Consider the following 19,495-nt stretch of genomic DNA (forward strand, 5'->3'; position numbering starts at 1 on the left):
TATTTGTTCTTGGTTGTTACTGAATTCGCTCCACGAATGAGAAGACATATCCGACGAAAGATACCAATTGGAACTACGTACATCACATAATATCGGAGTTATAGCTGTTAGAACTTAGATTATAAAATGTTTAAAGTCAGCTCATACCCGTTGAGACAAATGACATAAATTATTCTTTATTGATGATTGCTTATGCTGCAAAAATATTATAAAATAAATTACTTATTCGTCACATTAATTAGTTGGACGAAAAAATTAAATACATAAATATGGTGTTTGGTGTTGATTTTACCCGCTCTTTTTGGCTGACCTGGTAGTAGGAATCAAACCAAGAAAGATAATATTATTTGATGGAATATTATGTGGTTGCTCATAAAATAATTTTATCTTACACGATGATTCCTACCTCAGTAGAAGAGTTCTGCGTTTCGAGTAAAAAATAATTTTAGCGTTCTGCGGAATAAAAATATATATTAATATACCGCTGCCAGGATCTGCTGCGTAGTAGTTAGCGGAGACACGTGTCCCTCAAAATTAGTTAAAAATAAAATTAATGCCAGTCACATCAAACAATAAATTTCAGAATAGTCAACATTTCACACTTTTTAAGAATACTCGTAACTAACATATATTTGGCAGTTTTTGTTTTTTAAGACCAATTTTATAGAATTTGTTTCAAGTCAACTAATAAATCTCCTGATTCTTTTTAAAATTCTAACAAAAATTTCATTTTATAAAAAAAAATAGCCTATCAAATCGAAGTAAATTAAATTAATTAAAACAGTTAATTTTCGATCAGATTACCTATTTTCTTAATAATATATTATGAAACTTTTACTATTTAAAAAATAGTGAATTATTAGACTCATGGTATAATTGTCCCCCCTTTTTTTTAATACAGTCAATAACTTTGTTTGCACATGTCGACAAGCAATTACCACTTTCAAGAAAAGTATTGACATGATAAAAAAACTTAATTGATATGGTAAAAAAATTAGTTACACCTCGCAGTTGGACATTATTATAAATGTTTGCTATTTTACAATACCGTCAATAAATTTTTTGTCATTTGTCTACAAGCAATTGCAACTTTCAAAAAAAGTATTGACAGGATCGAAAACTTTGATAAGGTAAAAAAAAATTCATTCAGGGAATTACTATCCTTAAATAACTTTGTTTTACAATGCTAAGGTTCAAAAGCCATCCATAAATACTTGGCATTTTGAAGCCAAATTTGGTTAGTGTTCGTAACCCAACTTACAGATCAAAAGCCACCCCTAGTTACTTTGCTTTTCAGAAGCCAACCATAGACCAGCTTTGTATGAGGATTTTGGCATACTAAATTTCATTTTTCCGTTGGAACTTCGAATTGACAAATTAAATAAATAAATAAAAAAACATGATTCTTTGAACTATAAATACCTTAGAGACTAAATTTTTTTAGAAAACTATGACTCTATGATTTGTTCAATTGCGACTAGACGCAATGATTTCTAGTCTGGAATCGTGTTTTAGTCTAAAGAGTATATATATCTTAAATTTGTGACATTTTCGGAATAAAAATTAAATTTAATATATTTATGTCATATTTTTCAACTCTAGTTTCCAGCTCCGTAAACATTTTTTTACGACCATAAACTTCTTTTGAGATTTCACGTAATGGAATTATAGTTGTAACTTTTTTTTTCTTAAGACACCGATAATTGAAGTTTCCCCTTGATCGATGGGATATATATTACGTGATACATATTGATTAACATGGCGTTGGAGATTATAAGAAATTAAAATATGAAGAAAAAAAATGTGTTGATAGTTTTTGGCTATGATTCACAAGGAACTATTGTAGGTTCCAAAGCGGTGGATAAATCTGTAGCGCACGTCTCAGATTCGATCGCTACGACTGTTTCACCCTGCAGAGTGTTGTGATAATTAATTCAGACAATTAATTATTATGCAATATATCACCACCAAAAATAATATATATTAATGTGAATACCTTCGCAATATTTCTAAAGTATGTGGTGGAGTAATTTCCCGTGGGAGATAAAGCTTCTATCAGATCTGCTAATACCAATTGTGGTTGAGAAACTGCTCCGTTGAACCAGTCTACGTAAAGAAAGAAAATAAGATTAGCAAGTAAAATAGTCACAAATAAAATGAAGAAATGTTGAATATAATATAGGTTGTTCTAGAACTACGATTATTTAGAAGGGTTTTCTTTCGTATTTATCCATTAAGAATGATTATTTCGCTTTTATAATAATATTTATGCAATTTTTTCATGACACACGTGCTATCATAAATGTGGAACAACATCTTTATCTTTCTAGTAAAGGAAAAAAATAATCCTCTAGATTGTCATATTTTTAGAATAAGAACGGTCAGAATTATAGTCTAGATAAGAAACTAAGGACTTAGTGAGGAAGAATATTTTACCAAGGGTATTTGAACTCATGACTCTTTTGTCGTATCTCCATAAGCTTTGGTTCGTGAGAAATCCGAAGCAAGAATGATCTTCCACGTTTGTATTTTGAAGGAAGGTTGACAAATTGTACCCGAGTGGGTCCAAAGTAATCGTTTCATCAATAATAACCTCTAAAGTCTACACCAATTGGGATAAATAAGAAGAAGAAAAAAAAAACATTCGTGTTAGTCAATTGAATTAGACATATACTTTTGCTCCATAATTTACACTGATTTTCCTAGAAATATATGTATTTTTCTGTTGACTAATACAATGGCATATCTACTAAACTTGTTGCTGAGTTTAATAAGCAAATGATTATATATATATATATATATATATATATATATATATATATATATATATGGACTTACACAAAGGATGGCATGGAATTGTTCCAAATCATCAGGATTAGAGATATTGTAGGCCATCTTGTTAATTGTGGCATCGATATTCTCTCCTCCGGCATCTTCCACATACTGCACCGAAGTTTAATAAGAATACATAAACATTATTTACAAAATAATTTATAGGACGTAGGCGAAAATAAAGTAGTAAAAGAATGATTATATATTAATATTAATATTTAATAAATGATACAGTAAAAAGAAATTATGTTAAAAAATTAATAGATGATTCACTTGTGGTGTTAACAAATTTATTTGATGTCAAAACGTTAATTATTTAATATACGAAAGAGTTATATATTTGTAAAGAACTCGGTATCTTTTGATTAATAATTTGTTAAAAAAAATGCATCTACCTAAATTATATCTGCGCTTAGTGAATAATCAAGGATGGAGTCCTATTTAATTACCCCAGGCTGGCTTAAGGCCACCATCAGTTGTGGATTTCTATTTTATTTTTATTATTTATAAATTATGTTTCTTAGTTTATTCAAGAAATTTTCAAATTTGCCCCCCCTTATAAGAAATATTTTTCATATTAGTCCCCCTAAATATGTCGTTTAGCTCCGTCCTTGACTATAAATCCTTGATTTTTTTTTAAATGATAGCTGGGTGAAGTACTTTCAGCTTGAATGTCTCCTTCGCAAAGGTCCATACACCCTGCAAAATAAAGTGCTCTATGGTTACTAAAATCTTAGCTAGATATATACATATATATATATATATAAAATTAATGCTACATTACATACACTGTTATGCTCCATCCAAGCTACAATTGGCTTGAATGATTTTGTCCTCTCCGCTGATGCCTTAGACAGGCATACATAATTCTGTTTAACCTGAATCACACGGAGACCGTTTAAAAATTCACAATTTAGCCCAACAGAATGCAACAAATTACAATTTGAGCCACGCAGCTAAATAAATTGCACACTCGGTTGTATTGTATATACCGTTGATTTTACATCATCCATGCAATTGTTTTTGCCAACTAGTATCGCATATATAGACACATATGTGGAAGGAGGAAAAATTATAGTGTAGTCAAGTCTTTTTGTTATGTGAAAAACCAAAGATCAATTTGGGATCGTCCATTTTGTAAGCAACGGTTCAGATTGTCAACGTTGATGATATATATTGTAAGCCTAAAACATATTGTTGAACCAATAATAATAATAAAGAAAATTAGTGATTCAAACTTACTGCAGTGTATACACGATTGGCTCTATCTTCACGGTTTGAAAAACTTCCTAAGAACTTAATCCATTCTGCTCTCTACAAAACACAACAAAGTTATTGTTGGAGAGTTTGAATAGCATGGGTTCTCTTAATTAAAATCTAATAAAGAAGAAGAAAAAAAAAAAAAAAGATATCCTCCTTCCCATAAAAATTCTGACTCATTATATAAAATCTACCACAATCATTTGTTGTTGATGTAGAGTTCACTTATTGAATACATATTCCTGATCATATATTCCTGATCATATAAGTTTACTTTCCTCAAAAAAAAAAAAGTTTACTTACTATAAATACGACACTACTATAATGGTATCAAAGTACTATAATGGGAAGCAGTAGCATAAATGCGTTGAAAGCAGCTCTCGACTTGCTTTTAATTAATTGCAATAAATTCCGGCTTTTGCAACCCGTTATAAATGTTGCTCATTGAAAATAAGAATACACTACTCGTGATTCTACTCAATTCAACTATAAGATGGACTCAGGTAAACTTCAATTTCCCAACTTTTTAAATAAATAAATAAATAATCATCAATGCACCTTAAGATAAAATTAATGGATAGATCGCATTAAATAGCCACTATAAACTAAGGAATTGCAAAATAGTCGATAGTCAAAATTGATAAAATATCAAAGTCTATAATTGAAAATTGGGCTATTTCGTCTAATTTTCTAAATGTAGTCGTATATATTTTTCAGGAAAAAAAATACTATAACTTGTGGTGATATAATTAATGATTAAACATGGCCTAGCGGTAATAACCGCTAGTCCCGTCCCGCCCGACCCGGACTCCTGTTGTTTGGCTAAACGGGAGTCCCGTCCCGTTAACTAACGGGACGGTAGCGGGTCCCGCCTAACGGGATTCGGAAGCCGTTAGGCGGAAACAAAAATGTTTAAAATGAATATAAATAATTATATAGAAGGATGTAATTGAAAGGATTTTAAACTAACTGGGTAGAAAAAAATAAAAGAATAAAGAAGAATGTAAATTTAAAAATGAGCCTCATAAAAAACATCACCGACCTCTAAAAAGGTGCGACGGCGAGGAAAAAGAGCACCCATTTCCTCGTTAATTATTTGAAAATTTATCCCGGACAAGGGCCGGGATATCCCTTAGTTATACAAGTTAGTCTAACCATTTATGTTTACATTTGCGAAATCAACTTCAAAATCGTCAAGAATATCGAAGCACATGAATGTATATTGTGCTCGATTTCTATGTTGAATCCAATCCTTACCACACGTCAATGCTTCGACCATCTCCGGTTTCAAGTTACATCTTCTATCGTCGATGATGCGACCCGCGCTACTAAAAACCGCCTCAGATGACACGGTTGAAACAAGGATGGTGAGGATGTTTTGTGCCATAGATGACAAGACCGGGAACCTCCTCGCATTCTGTCTCCACCAAACCAATAGGTCGATGGCTTCGTCATCCGGTTTGACCGACTCGTTCCGATCGTACTCTTGGATCTCCGGATGGGACTGTGCGTCGGTTGGGCTCGACCTCGTCTGACTTGTCCCAGCTTGTTGTTGTTGAGGCGATGGGCTGTAAGCGGGCGCGTTGACGAAGACATTCGTGTATTGGTGTCTTCTTGGGTACTGCGTCTGTGATTGAGATGCTTGTGCTCGATATTGCGGTAGGAGTTTCGCCTCGTATACCCTGAAAGGACCATAAAAAGTTTGCACGATCCTCGCGAGATCAAGTGCAACGTAATCTTGGTCCTCGAAATGGTTTCTAATGTACTTAAGAAATTTTTTTAAACCACCAATTTTACATCGGAAGTCTAGAATGGCTCCAAAACCGTATAATAATGGAACCTTTCCAGCCCCCCAATATTTTAAAAACTTGGCTGTCATTGCTTGAATAAAATCTTCAGAAATTGTTTCATTTTTATATTTATCAAGATGCACAAAAATTGCGGTCATAGTATGAAGACCGAGAAAAGAAGTATGAGTGTAAACATCAGAGAGATAACAAGTTTCTTTGTAAAAAAATGTCGAAAACAAATGATTCAGCCATCCTAATATCATATTCGGTGATAGCGTCATCGCCATGTTCGCTGTTAATGTAAGAAACAATAACATCGACATAATGTTCGGATAAAAAGTTGGTCAACATGAGAAAGGTAGAATTTCACCTAATTTTGTTATCTAGGTGAAAGGTGCGCTCTTGGAGACCGTTTAGTATAAGGCGTCTCTTAAGCTCATCTACTCTAGAAGTTGAACTATTTATCCAACTAATGTAATTCATAATCTTGTTGATCGAATGGTCATAACTAGCGGCTCCATCTTGAACTATGAGATTTATGATATGGGTAGCACATCGTTGATGCAAAAGGGTATCGTCACAATGAAGTTTCTCCTTTAACTCTCTAATCATGGCGTTGTTGCTTGTGGCATTATCTAAGGTTACAGATATAATCCTATCGGTCAAACCCCACTCAGCTATAACACTAACTATGATGTCTAAGATGTTTTGACCAGTATGAGAACCTTCAATCCTCCTAAAGGTATGATACGTTTGTTGAGGTTCCAATCGTATTATGCACTACAACACTCATGAAATCCATCTTTGATTGACCAGTCCAGATATCCGAGGTTAAGGCTACGCTATACCTACCAGATGATATTGTGTCTTTCATTTGTTCCTTTTCTCCTAAAAAACATTTTAGGATATCGGATCTCAAGGCTTTCCTAGACATTATTTGAACGTTTGGAATTATAGAACTCGTGAATCTAACGAAGCCTTGAGATTCGATATGACTAAAAGATTGATCGGTGGAAACAAAATATTCTACTAAATCACGTCTAAAGCTTACAGGATCGATGTGACTTACCTGGCTTGACGAGGCTCCAGATTGATTCCCTTGACAGTGCATGTGATGACTCCACAATAGCGACGTCCCAACTCTTATGTTGTGAGCGCTGAAGATTTTGCCACAACTGTGACATTTTTCGGCTTTTTTGCCGTTCGCAATCACCTCTTCAAAGAAAGTTCACACAACGGACCTAGCACGACGTCGTGGTGGTTGTTGTTGTTGAGGTGGTTGTTGTTGTTGTTGTTGAGCACCTTCATGTTGTTGTTGTTGTTGTTGTTGTTGTTGTTGTTGTCGTGCTCGTCGTTGTTGTGTCTCCTCTTGTTGTTCACGTTGTCGAGGTCGTGGAACTTGACTTCGACGTTGAGGTGGTGGTGGTGGTAGGTCTTCTTCTTCTTCCTCCTCCTCCTCTTCATTTGGATTTTGGGATTCACGATAATGTTGCTCGAATTCTTGAAATGCTTCATAATCCACTTCGGATGGCGGAATTTGAGCTTGATAGGCTTGCTCGGAATCCATTTGAGGGTAGTATGGCACTTTGGTGTTTGGAATTTCGGTGAATTCCAAATGGCCGAAAGTAGGAGCAACATAATTTGGATCGAAAGAGTATTGGGTGTTTAGGTCGGGGGCGTTTTGAGACAAGTGCAACCAATTTTCTTCAAAACGGTGCATTCGTTCACCTCGGGAAGCTCTTCCCCTTTGACCTCATTGGTTGTGGGATGAAGATGCCATGATAAATTGAAAGCGGTAAAGAGTATTAGAGATTAAAATCGGGCGAGTATGAGAGTATTTGAGATTGAGAAAATTTGAGAGAGTTTGAGAGAAATGTGTGAAGAAAATTAATGAAATTGGAGGGGGGGGGGGGGGGGGGGGGGGGGGGGGGGTATTTATAGATTTTAGAAATTAATGGATTAAAAAAAACAGCCGAAATTACAACGGCTATAATTAAAACGGCAACAATTTTCAAGGGCTATTTTTTTTGTCCAACGGCCGAAATTAAAATTTTTTTTTTAAAGTCCGGGACTAACGGGATCATCGTATCCCGTTAGTCCCATTAACGGGACTCTCGTCCCGTCCCAATAGCAGTAACGGGAGTCCCGCTCTCGTCACTGTTCCTAACGGTAGCGGGGATTCTGTCTCAACCCGCTACCGTTAGGCCACGTTTATTAATGATACGATGGACTTCAAAGACGTTATTAGCTGTACTTAAACGTGGCCTAACGCTAGCGGGACGGGCCGGAATCCCCGCTACTGTTAGGAACAGTAACGAGAGTGGGACTCCCGTTACTGTTATTGGGACGGGACGGGAGTCCCGATAATGGGACTAACGGGATACGGTGATCCCGTTAGTCCCGGACTTTAAATTTTTTTTTTTAATTTCGGAGATCCAACGGCCCAAAAAAAATAGCCGTTGAAAATTGTTACCATTTTAATTATAGCCGTTGTAATTCGGTCGTTTTTTTTTACCCATTAATTTCTAAAATCTATAAATACACCCATCTCCCCCCCCCCCCCCCCCCCAAAGATCCAACGGCCCAAAAAAAATAGCCGTTGAAAATTGTTACCGTTTTAATTATAGCCATTGTAATTTCAGCCTTTTTTTTTACCTATTAATTTCTAAAATCTATAAATACCCCCCATTTCATTCATTTTCGTCACACCTTTCTCTCAAACTCTCTCAAACTCTCTCAAATTCTCTCAATCTCAATCTCAAATACTCTTATACTCGGCCGATTTTAATCTCTAATACTCTTTACCGCTTTCAATTTATCATGGCATCTTCATCCCACAACCAATGAGGTCAAAGGGGAAGAGTTTCCCGAGGTGAACGAATGCACCGTTTTGAAGAAAATTGGTTGCACTTGTCTCAAAACGCCCCCGACCTAAACACCCAATACTCTTTCGATCCAAATTATGTTGCTCCTACTTTCGGCCATTTGGAATTCACCGAAATTCCAAACACCAAAGTGCCATACTACCCTCAAATGGATTCCGAGCAAGCCTATCAAGCTCAAATTCCGCCATCCGAAGTGGCTTATGAAGCATTTCAAAAATTCGAGCAACATTATCGTGAATCCCAAAATCCAAATGAAGAAGAATATTACGATGAAACCCAAAATCCAAATGAAGAAGAGAAGGATGAGGAAGAAAAAGACCTACCACCACCACCACCTCAACGTCGAAGTCAAGTTCCACGACCTCGACAACGTGAACAACAAGAGGAGACACAACAACGACGACAATGACGAGCACGACAACAACAACAACAACATGAAGGTGCTCAACAACAACAACAACAACCACCTCAACAACAACAACCACCACGACGTCGTGCTAGGTCCGTACTTTCTTTGAAGAGTTGATTGCGAACGGCAAAAAAACCGGAAAATGTCACAGTTGTGGAAAAATCTTCAACGCTCACAACACAAGAGTCGGGACGTCGCTATTGTGGAGTCATCACAGGAACTGCCATGGAAATCAATCTGGAGCCTCGTCAAGCCAGGTAAGTCACATCGATCCTGTAAACTTTAGACGTGATTTAGTAGAATATTTTGTTTCCACCGATCAATCTTTTAGTCATATCGAATCTCAAGGTTTCGTTAGATTCACGAGTTCTTTAATTCCGAACGTTCAAATAATGTCTAGGAAAGCCTTGAGATCCGATATCCTAAAATGGTTTTTAGGAGAAAAGGAACAAATGAAAGACACAATATCATCTGGTAGGTATAGCGTAGCCTTAACCTCGGATATCTGGACTGGTCAATCAAAAATGGATTTCATGAATGTTGTAGTGTATAATATAGACGACGATTGGAACCTCAACAAACGTATCATAGCCTTTAGGAGGATAGAAGGTTCTCATACTGGTCAAAACATCTTAGACATTATAGTTAGTGTTATAGCTGAGTGGGGTTTGACCGATAGGATTATATCTGTAACTTTAGATAATGCCACAAGCAACAACGCCATGATTAGAGAGTTAAAGGAGAAACTTCATTGTGACGATACCCTTTTGCATCAACGATGTGCTACCCATATCATAAACCTCATAGTTCAAGCTGGAGCCGCTAGTTATGACCTTTCGATCAACAAGATTATGAATTACATTAGTTGGATAAATAGTTCAACCTCTAGAGTAGATGAGCTTAAGAGACGCCTTAGACTAAACGGTCTCCAAGAGCACACCTTTCACCTAGATAACAAAATTAGGTGGAATTCTACCTTTCTCATGTTGACCAACTTTTTATCCGAACATTATGTCGATGTTATTGTTTCTTACATTAACAGCGAACATGGCGATGACGCTATCACCGAATATGATATTAGGATGGCTGAATCATTTGTTTTCGACATTTTTTTACAAAGAAACTTGTTATCTCTCTGATGTTTACACTCATACTTCTTTTCTCGGTCTTCATACTATGGCCGCAATTTTTGTGCATCTTGATAAATATAAAAATGAAACAATTTCTGAAGATTTTATTCAAGCAATGACAGCCAAAGTTTTTAAAATATTGGGGGGCTGGAAACGTTCCATTATTATACGGTTTTGGAGCCATTCTAGACTTTCGATGTAAAATTGGTGGTTTAAAAAAATTTCTTAAGTACATTAGAAACCATTTCGAGGACCAAGATTACGTTGCACTTGATCTCGCGCGGATCGTGCAAACTTTTTATGGTATTTGCAGGGTATACGAGGCAAAACTCCTACCGCAATATCGAGCACAAGCATCTCAACCACAGACGCAGTATCCAAGAAGACACCAATACACGAATGTCTTCGTCAACGCGCCCGCTTACAGCCCATCGCCTCAACAACAATAAGCTGGGACAAGTCAGACGAGGTCGAGCCCAACCGACGCACAGTCCCATCCGGAGATCCAAGAGTACGATCGGAACGAGTCGGTCAAACCGGATGACGAAGCCATCGACCTATTGGTTTGGTGGAGACAGAATGCGAGGAGGTTCCCGGTCTTGTCATCTATAGCACAAGACATCCTCACCATCCTTGTTTCAACCGTGTCATCTGAGGCGATTTTTAGTAGCGCGGGTCGCATCATCGACGATAGAAGATGTAACTTGAAACCGGAGATGGTCGAAGCATTGACGTGTGGTAAGGATTGGATTCAACATAGAAATCGAGCACAATAAACATTCATGTGCTTCGATATTCTTGACGATTTTGAAGTTGATTTCGCAAATGTAAACATAAATGGTTAGACTAACTTGTATAACTAAGGGATATCCCGGCCCTTGTCCGGGATAAATTTTCAAATAATTAACGAGGAAATGGGTGCTCTTTTTCCTCGCCGTCGCACCTTTTTAGGGGTCGGTGATGTTTTTTATGAGGCTCATTTTTAAATTTACATTCTTCTTTATTCTTTTATTTTTTGCTACCCAGTTAGTTTAAAATCCTTTCAATTACATCCTTCTATATAATTATTTATATTCATTTTAAACATTTTTGTTTCCGCCTAACGGCTTCCGAATCCCGTTAGGCGGGACCCGCTACCGTCCCGTTAGTTAACGGGACGGGACTCCCGTTTGACCAACTGATGAACTCTGTAGAGTTTAGATGTCAATTTTTCTCATCAGTTGTTGACATTAGATGTCAACAATGGACGTCCATTGTTGACATCTAATGTCAACAACTGATGAACTCTGTACAGTTTAGATGTCAATTTCTCTCATCAGTTGTTGACATTAGATGTCAACAATTGACGTCAGCTGTTGACATCTGAAATCAACAAATAATGAACGTTGTTGATACTAATATGCAGAAATGTCAGAAAAACACTCCATTGAATCTCTAGTGACAACCTATGATGACTTCGAGCCCCGAAAGAGAAAATGTTATAAAAATAAGGTACATTTTGATGCCAAGCAAAGCTGATTTTCGGTTATTATTTTATATGATTGTAGACATTCATACCTATAATTGTAGACAATTACTAAAATTGTAGTCAATTGATGTTAATAAGGCAAGCAGATCGGAACTCGGTGATGCACAACTCACGGAGTTTCAAATGAGCCAAGCTGAGTACATATGGTACTTGGATACTTTTTGTAGTGAGACTGAATCGGGTCCGATCATGTGTCTCGAAAGGGTTATGAAAGAAATCATCGGAGACGACTGGGGGACTCAGTTGAAGGAAAAAAGAGATTTTATGGAAGTCGTGCCAAATGGGACACGAATGTTTATGCTGAAAACTCAGAGAGAGGAACTTCTCTATTATAGGAGGATGAGGATCAACAAGAAATGAGTCTGACGATGAATTCCCACATCATTGGTCTAAACTTCGTAATATTTAATAAATTTGTGTATGGGTTTTTATATGACTTGAATGCTTGAAACTGCTTAATATGTCTATTTACACTATGTCCCTTTTATATATGTGTAATGTTGTGAATTGCATGCCTAAGTGAAGAACTAAATTTAAATTCATCCACTAGATGTCAACAATTGACATCAATTGTTGACATCTAATGTCAACAATTGACATCAATTGTTTAGTTCCCTCACAATTAATGGAGAACAATAAGAAATCACAAACAATTGTTGACATCGGATGTCAACAATAGACGTCAACAGTTGACGTCTATTGTTGACTTTAGATGTCTAAAATCTGCATACAAGTCGGAGATTACAAATAAATTTCTCAATAAACTAAGAAATCAACAAAAGTCACTACTGAAATGGTGGAAATCACAAAGAAGTCTGAAATTATTGCGTGGACAAAGGAGTAGCACTATTGCATGTTTGACGATTGTGGCCAATTTGCCCGCAACGCGTACACTTGCGCCTAATAATGTCCTCACCTTGAGAGGGTATTCTTCTCTTTTTGGGCCTACCGGCTTGCACGTGCTTTGTGTTGAGGCGGAAGAACTTTGATATTCTCTACCTCGGGGGGAATATTCCAACTCGAAATGTCACCATGAGGATGATGTACACCTGTGTAGGTTGCCCGCAAATACTCCGTAGAGTAGAACTCGGAAATGTAGTTCTCAACTTGACGGTTACGTACTCGACATGCTGCGATTGCGTGTGGACAAATAAAATTATGAGCCTGCCATCGCCGACATGAGCATGTCCTCTCTTCTAAATTAACAGCATATACAATCCCCTCTCTGGAACGCCAAGCTTTTTTGTAAGACATAGACACCCCGTAATCCATTTGCATGTAGTTCATTATCTTTTTCGGTTTGCACATACCCACGCTTGGATCAATACACTTATGCTTCACAACCTCTCCTATTAAAGTACTCGTTGCTTGCGGGTGACGTCCTTGTCTTACATTCAGGGCACAACTGTGGTCGTTGTCGAACCTAAAACATGAAAATTACAACAAACTTAGTTTCAACATTAATGTCAATTGTTGACATCAGATGTCAACAATTGACATCAGATGTCAACAATTGACACCAGATGTCAACAATTGATGTTGACACCAGATGTCAACAAATGACAGTAGATGTCAAAAAACAGAGATCTAATTACAGTATTTCAATTTCATACATTCAACAAAGAGAGTTTACCTTATAATTTGGAAAATGGGCGTGTTAGCCTTTCTCACGCCCGGACAGCCCAATTACAATGCTCTCCCAGACAAACAACATGCAATGTGTTTTTGTCCGAGTTCTTTGTCTTATACGTGAAGTTGTTGTTTATAGCGAACAACATCAAGTGTTTCTGTAAAGTCTTTTTATCCTTGTACAATGCATGTCGCTCAATAAATACGGGGGAATGACCATCTAAAATAATAGCATCATCCATGTTTGCGTCTTTCCTAGTAGATGAACTTGGGACGCTCTGTGAATTCGGCGTAGACGGTGATGAAGGACGAGAGTTTTGTGAGGGTGTAGGAGGGGAATTGCATGGTGGAGGAGGGGATCGTGGTGACAGAGGGGAGTTGCGTGGTGGAGGAGGGGATCGTGGTGGAGGAGGGGAGTTGCGTGGTGGAGGATGGGAGTTGCGTGGTGGAGGAGGAGAGTTTCGTGGTGGAGGAGGGGAGTTGCGTGGTGGAGGAGGAGAGTTTCGTGGTGGAGGAGGGGATCGGGAATTTATAGGTGGAGGCGAGTTTCGTGGTGGAGAGCATTGTCTATTTTGTTGTTGTTGTCATTGTGTCTCATAGTCTGACAACCTTAAGTCATCCAATCCGAACGTACCACGAATTACCGAATCAGGAGTTGGAACCGAACCACACCCCTCCTCGGGTATGGATGGCATGTCGGAAACTCTTCTAGGCGGGTTTCCAATGCAACCACTATCACGGCTGTTGCAAGTGGATCCAACCCCTGGAGAATCGAGCCCGGATGGAATTTCATTTATTTTCAATATCAATTGTAATTTCTCCGCGTCATCTTCTCTCCTCTTCCTCAAATATAAATAACCTTCTAACATAGCATCGTAGGTTATCTCAACAGGTTTCATGGCACCAGCCATCGCGTATGCAACACCAATGGTATAAGTGGATGGTGATTTGCCCAAATTCGCGTAAATGATTTGCATCAAACTAGCGAAGTTAACTTCATACGGCACCATGATTCCGAAAGATCCATTCTCATGATAACAACCAGGTTCAACCCAAGTTCCACTGTGCTTGAATAATAAATAAATAGCCGCCATCACTGCGTACAAAAAGCATAGGCAGAGATATTAATTATTTGTTGACTTCAGATGTCAACAGTTGACGTCCACTGTTGACATCTGAAGTCAACAATTGATGAACTCTGTTTTCATACTAACTGGTGAACATACCCAGACCAAACAGAACATTTGAATCTCTTTAAACAATCAAAATGACATAGAACTTGAACTTTTTGAACCACGAAATTTATGGGAAATGAAGAAATGCGAGACAAACCTTGTGGGCAAGCTGGTCTTGGACTACGAACTCGTGGGCGTTTGGGTCTCGTAGGCGCGGGCTGGTCTTGGACTACGAACTCGTGGGCGTTTGGGTCTCATAGGCGTTTGAGTCTCGTAGGCGTTTGGCTCTGCGTGACCGTGGGGGTAGAGACGCCGAGGGTTTTAGAGAGAGAGAGAGAGAGAGAGAGAGAGAGAGAGAGAGAGAGAGTCAGGTAATGTATTAAGTCTCATGTATTAATGAGATATGAGCGGGATATGAGGGAGAGTTGGTGTGGTTGTAAGAAAAATTTTAGTGGAGGGTAAATGGGTAGTTGCACATTTGAGTTAGTGGTATTTTTGGCCAAATTATGGTTTTGGTGGGAAATTGGAAAAAGTTAGTGATTTGGTAGTAGTTGTGGCAATTTCCATATATATATATATATATATATATATATATATATATATATATATTAAGGTAATCTAGCAACTTAGCTAATTTCAAACATAGTTTTAAGGATGTAGTCAACGTTTGATAAATTTTGTAATGTAGCCATTTACAAAAGTAAACGGTTAGAAAATATCAAAAATACCCTTATGTAACATAAATCATAGAAACTAACTATTAGCCAACGTTTCAGTCAGCCAAAACTTATTGCGTGTAACATAAACAGAAACTGAAATTAATCCAAGAAAACTCGATACCCTTATGTAACATAAATCATAAAAACCAACTACTAACCAACGTTTCAGCCAACCAAAACTCATCGCGTGTAAAATAAACGGAAATTAACTGAAATTAACCCCAACTGATTTTAATAAAAGTTATAATGTAGTAATTTATCACATAACTAATAAAATCACGTCATCATTTGTGGCTACATTTGAAACATAAATGATACGTTGACTACACTGCAATACCAACGTTTCAAGTGGTTTAATCCGTGTAATTTTTTCTCTTTTTTAATATATTATTTAAACTAACGTTTCACAATGATTACTATTAAAGTATACTAAATACTAAACATGCATACATCAAGTAGTAGACATTTGTCACGTGCAAACATTAAGTATTGGACACTTTTTTAGATTTTATCAGCTAATCAATTACGAATTTTCAGTCAAGAGTATGGTGGAAGTTGAATGTGACATGATAAATATTTATTACCTGCAGAGCGGTTTGTTCTTCAAAGGGAACAAACGCAGCAAAATTGCAGGCTTGTGGTTGGTCTGGATTAGAGTCTTTAATAAAATGAGCAGCGAATTGTGAAAGTTGGTCTGGCTCGCTTTTATTCACAACTTGAATTCCTCTACTTTCAATCAGATTCCTTACGCATTGAGATGCCACGTGCTCTGAAGTAATGCCCTTTAGGTCCCCTAGTAATCCTAATAGCTGCAAAATCGTAGATATATGATAAATAAAATAAAATAATTTGATTGGATTTTAATTATATTGAACTTGGTATCTCTTTTTGAGCAGCTGAAACTAGAAGACTCTCACCTCAAAGAAGGAAACTGGTGAAATTTCATCCAATGAGTTGGGGCAAAAGAAGAGGCAAAGTTAGATACAACATGAAGTTCAAATTGTAAAGGACTTGATATAAAGTTTAACTAATCATATACCTGGAAAATCATTTGTGTCGACTGAATAGTTTGATAGTGGGATAATAAAGGATTTGATCCTTGGAGTGCAATACTTTGTTCTCGTAGCCATTGTTGAATCGCTCTGCATATTTCAATTTGTTGAAATTTTACTGTGTAAATACAAAGGAGAATCGTAGTAAAACGAAGCTCAATTTAGTTTGACAAAGAAAATAACCTGTGATTTATTACAAATAATCTGGGTGAATCGCCTATACAACGTAAAGTTATTAAAACGTTTATTTTTATTTTCTTTATGAGATGGTGCAAACATATAACACAATTTGTACAGTATATAACTATATACTGCAAAACGTACTTATAAAACGGTCGTGTCTCTAAATTCATTAAATTTGGTAGCAATTACTTTAACTGTCATATCACGATAGTAGTCAAATAAATATGGGGATACAAAAATTGAAAACTGCTGTAAAATAACAATTAAGAACTTCTGGACCATTTTTATAGAAATGACCAAATAACTCAACATTGTTATATAGTTCGGATAAAATAATAATAATTTCAAATATGTTTTAGACCGGATCGGGGAGGACTAGGAGCTCGGACCAGGGTCCAAATATGGTGTATTAAAATTATTTATTTTTATAGAATTTAATACCAAAAAAATATTTTTTAAATACATATTATATATTATTTAAAGTATACTATAATTTTAATGAGAACAAATAATTTATACATATACAAAACAGGGTTACTATAAATAAATAAAAAAAAGATAAATTTTATAATTTTTTTAAAAGGGTCAGACCCGGCCCAGACCAAGGTTGGGCCTGGACTTGGTTTTCACATACAAATTAGGTTGGGCCCACTGGCCAATATTTCCTACAATGGCCTTTTCAGATGAAACACATTGTGGGCCACAAGACCAATTGATCTGGAGACAGCCCATTCATTTTGACAAACCTTAGTTCCTCTCACTTTTAAAACTTCGGAGAAGGAACAATAATATCATCAATAATTCCAAAACTACTATCATTTAAAACTCTTTTTACAAACCACCATAGAGAATTATCCATAGCTAAGAATAAATAAGTGGCTTATTCCACATTTTTACTTTTTTTTCAAGAAAAACAGATCTAGCAGTGTTTAATGACAAAAATGTAACTAATATTTACTCTTACTGGTCTCCAAACCTCAAAATCCATTAATCACTTGTAATTTCAAAACTATAATTATTTATTGACAAATTCTTCTTTGATAAAAAAAAAATGTCGATAATAATATTTACAAATTTAGTCATGATTTTGGAATTAGAAGCAACTAATGGATTTTTGTCCAATTTTTTTTTATATAAATAATTATTGTTTTAGAATTATCAAATGTGTGACACGTGGCATTTTTCCAAAGCAAGAAAAGAAGGCTTGGATTGGCTGAGAGGGGTCATGGAGTTAAGGTTATCTGAGAGACAACAGGACACAAAGATTTGTATTTTTTTTTATTAAACAAAAAAAAAACGGTAGCACAAAACATAATCCATAGTACCTGAATGAGAAGATAACTTTTTCCGTCAGCGAAGTTCTTGATGACTTTGAAAGTCTGTCCATAGTAAATATGGAAGTTATCTGCGTCTTCAACCTTTGAAATTACTCCCATTTTCGCAGCGGCTTCAACTGCCATGTCACCTTCATCATTGCCTCCTAAAAACAATGCCCAAATCGAATTGCACGCAATAATGAAGTAGAAGATCTTCACACTCCAACTAGTTGAAGAGCAAAAATAACGAGTCCCCATTATTCCGTCTCTTTCTTTGGATAGCCAAAAATATAAAGCAGGCAATCATAAGCTCTCAAACAAGAATAAGGATGATCGTGTAGCTGTGGCTTAAATCACGTGAAATAGTGCGAGTACTAGCACTAATTCAGAGATAGCCACTTTTTGATAGTTGGGACTGGCATTTGTTGACAGATAATATTAAAAAAATATATAAATATGAGCAGTAAGTAACCCGTGAATGAACCCAGAGATTATGGTTTGTCGTTTTCCGTATACCGTATTGTTGCGTGTAGTTAAGTTGTCGACTTTATATCCGAAAATGTGATGCCATTATATCATGTGCTGTGCACTAATCCCCCACTACCAAACCATTTAATCAGATAATAGTAACCCGGTAATAATATAGTAGTCCAAATTTGGATGAATTGAAATATATTACCCAGGGCCGGCTCAAGGAATTCGGGGGCCTTGGGCGAGAGGTGAAAAAATGACCTTTTATAATTATATTTAAATTAGTTTAGAAAAATAATATATTATTAATTTATCATTAAAAAATATTAAATATGCAATTATTATACAACTTAGTTTAATTTAAAAAAAAAAAACTCATATTAGAAAGCAAAAAAATTACACAAAATCATCTAATGTATTTTCTTTTTTTATTTAACAAACATTTCTAATCTCCTTTTTTGTGATTTATGGAGCTTTTTAATTTTTTTTTTCATACCTCGATGTATATTTCCTGTTCATAATACTAACTAATACGTGTCGAGAAAAAAATTGAAGAATAAAACACAACAAAAAACTATCTAACATTAATTACTAATATGTTGACAAAAAAAAATACACACAATTTATGAAGATAGAATACTTATATATATATATATATATATATATATATATATTTGAACTTTTAATTACTCTTTTTTTTCGTTATTTGATAGTGTAAAATCAATTGAATCAGAAATGTAATATATATATAGCATAACAAAATACCATTTCACTGTTTGAAAAAAAATTGGTTTCTTAATATCAAACCTCGTTTTTTTAAAGGTTAAATGCTATTAAATAACTTTTACAATTGCAATAAACAACAGAGGCGTAGACATTATTTCTTAATACTACTATTTAACTTTATTGCATTTTTGTGACGGAGAGGTTTTGGCCTTTAACCTATTAATGGGCCTTTTGTTGTTGAGAGAAACATGCTAACGTTGTTTTGTTTTCTCTTATCCGACTTAAGGTCATTTTTTTTTAATAAACTAATAACTCAAAATCTGAAAATGGGCCTATCTTGGGAGGGGGCCTTGGGCCGTTGCCCCACTCGCCCTCCCCTTGAGCCGGGCC

At 36.0% G+C, this 19,495-nt stretch overlaps 1 protein-coding gene across 2 annotated transcripts; it reads right to left on the reverse strand.

The window, feature by feature from the left end:
• Positions 1 to 1,640: 1,640 nt before the first annotated feature.
• LOC149406839 (plant/protein) lies at positions 1,641 to 18,329 on the reverse strand. Of its 2 annotated transcripts, XM_089609198.1 has the most exons (11): positions 17,918 to 18,329; positions 16,397 to 16,499; positions 16,275 to 16,288; positions 15,942 to 16,166; positions 4,075 to 4,146; positions 3,621 to 3,710; positions 3,493 to 3,531; positions 2,839 to 2,943; positions 2,437 to 2,602; positions 1,997 to 2,106; positions 1,642 to 1,910 (listed from the first exon to the last, which is right to left on the reverse strand). In XM_089609198.1, exons 1-11 carry the CDS (start codon positions 18,164 to 18,166, stop codon positions 1,821 to 1,823), a joined length of 1,263 nt encoding a protein of 420 aa, XP_089465324.1. In that variant the 5' UTR covers positions 18,167 to 18,329; the 3' UTR covers positions 1,642 to 1,820. The 2 variants fall into 2 exon arrangements, with proteins under 2 accessions (XP_089465332.1, XP_089465324.1); XM_089609206.1 differs by lacking the exon at positions 16,275 to 16,288 and having other exon boundaries at positions 1,641 to 1,910.
• Positions 18,330 to 19,495: the final 1,166 nt, after the last annotated feature.

Source organism: Urtica dioica, chromosome 1, assembly GCF_054948205.1.
Source record: "Urtica dioica subsp. dioica isolate 48M chromosome 1, U.dioica_male_clone48M_v1_H2, whole genome shotgun sequence".
NCBI lineage: Eukaryota > Viridiplantae > Streptophyta > Magnoliopsida > Rosales > Urticaceae > Urtica > Urtica dioica.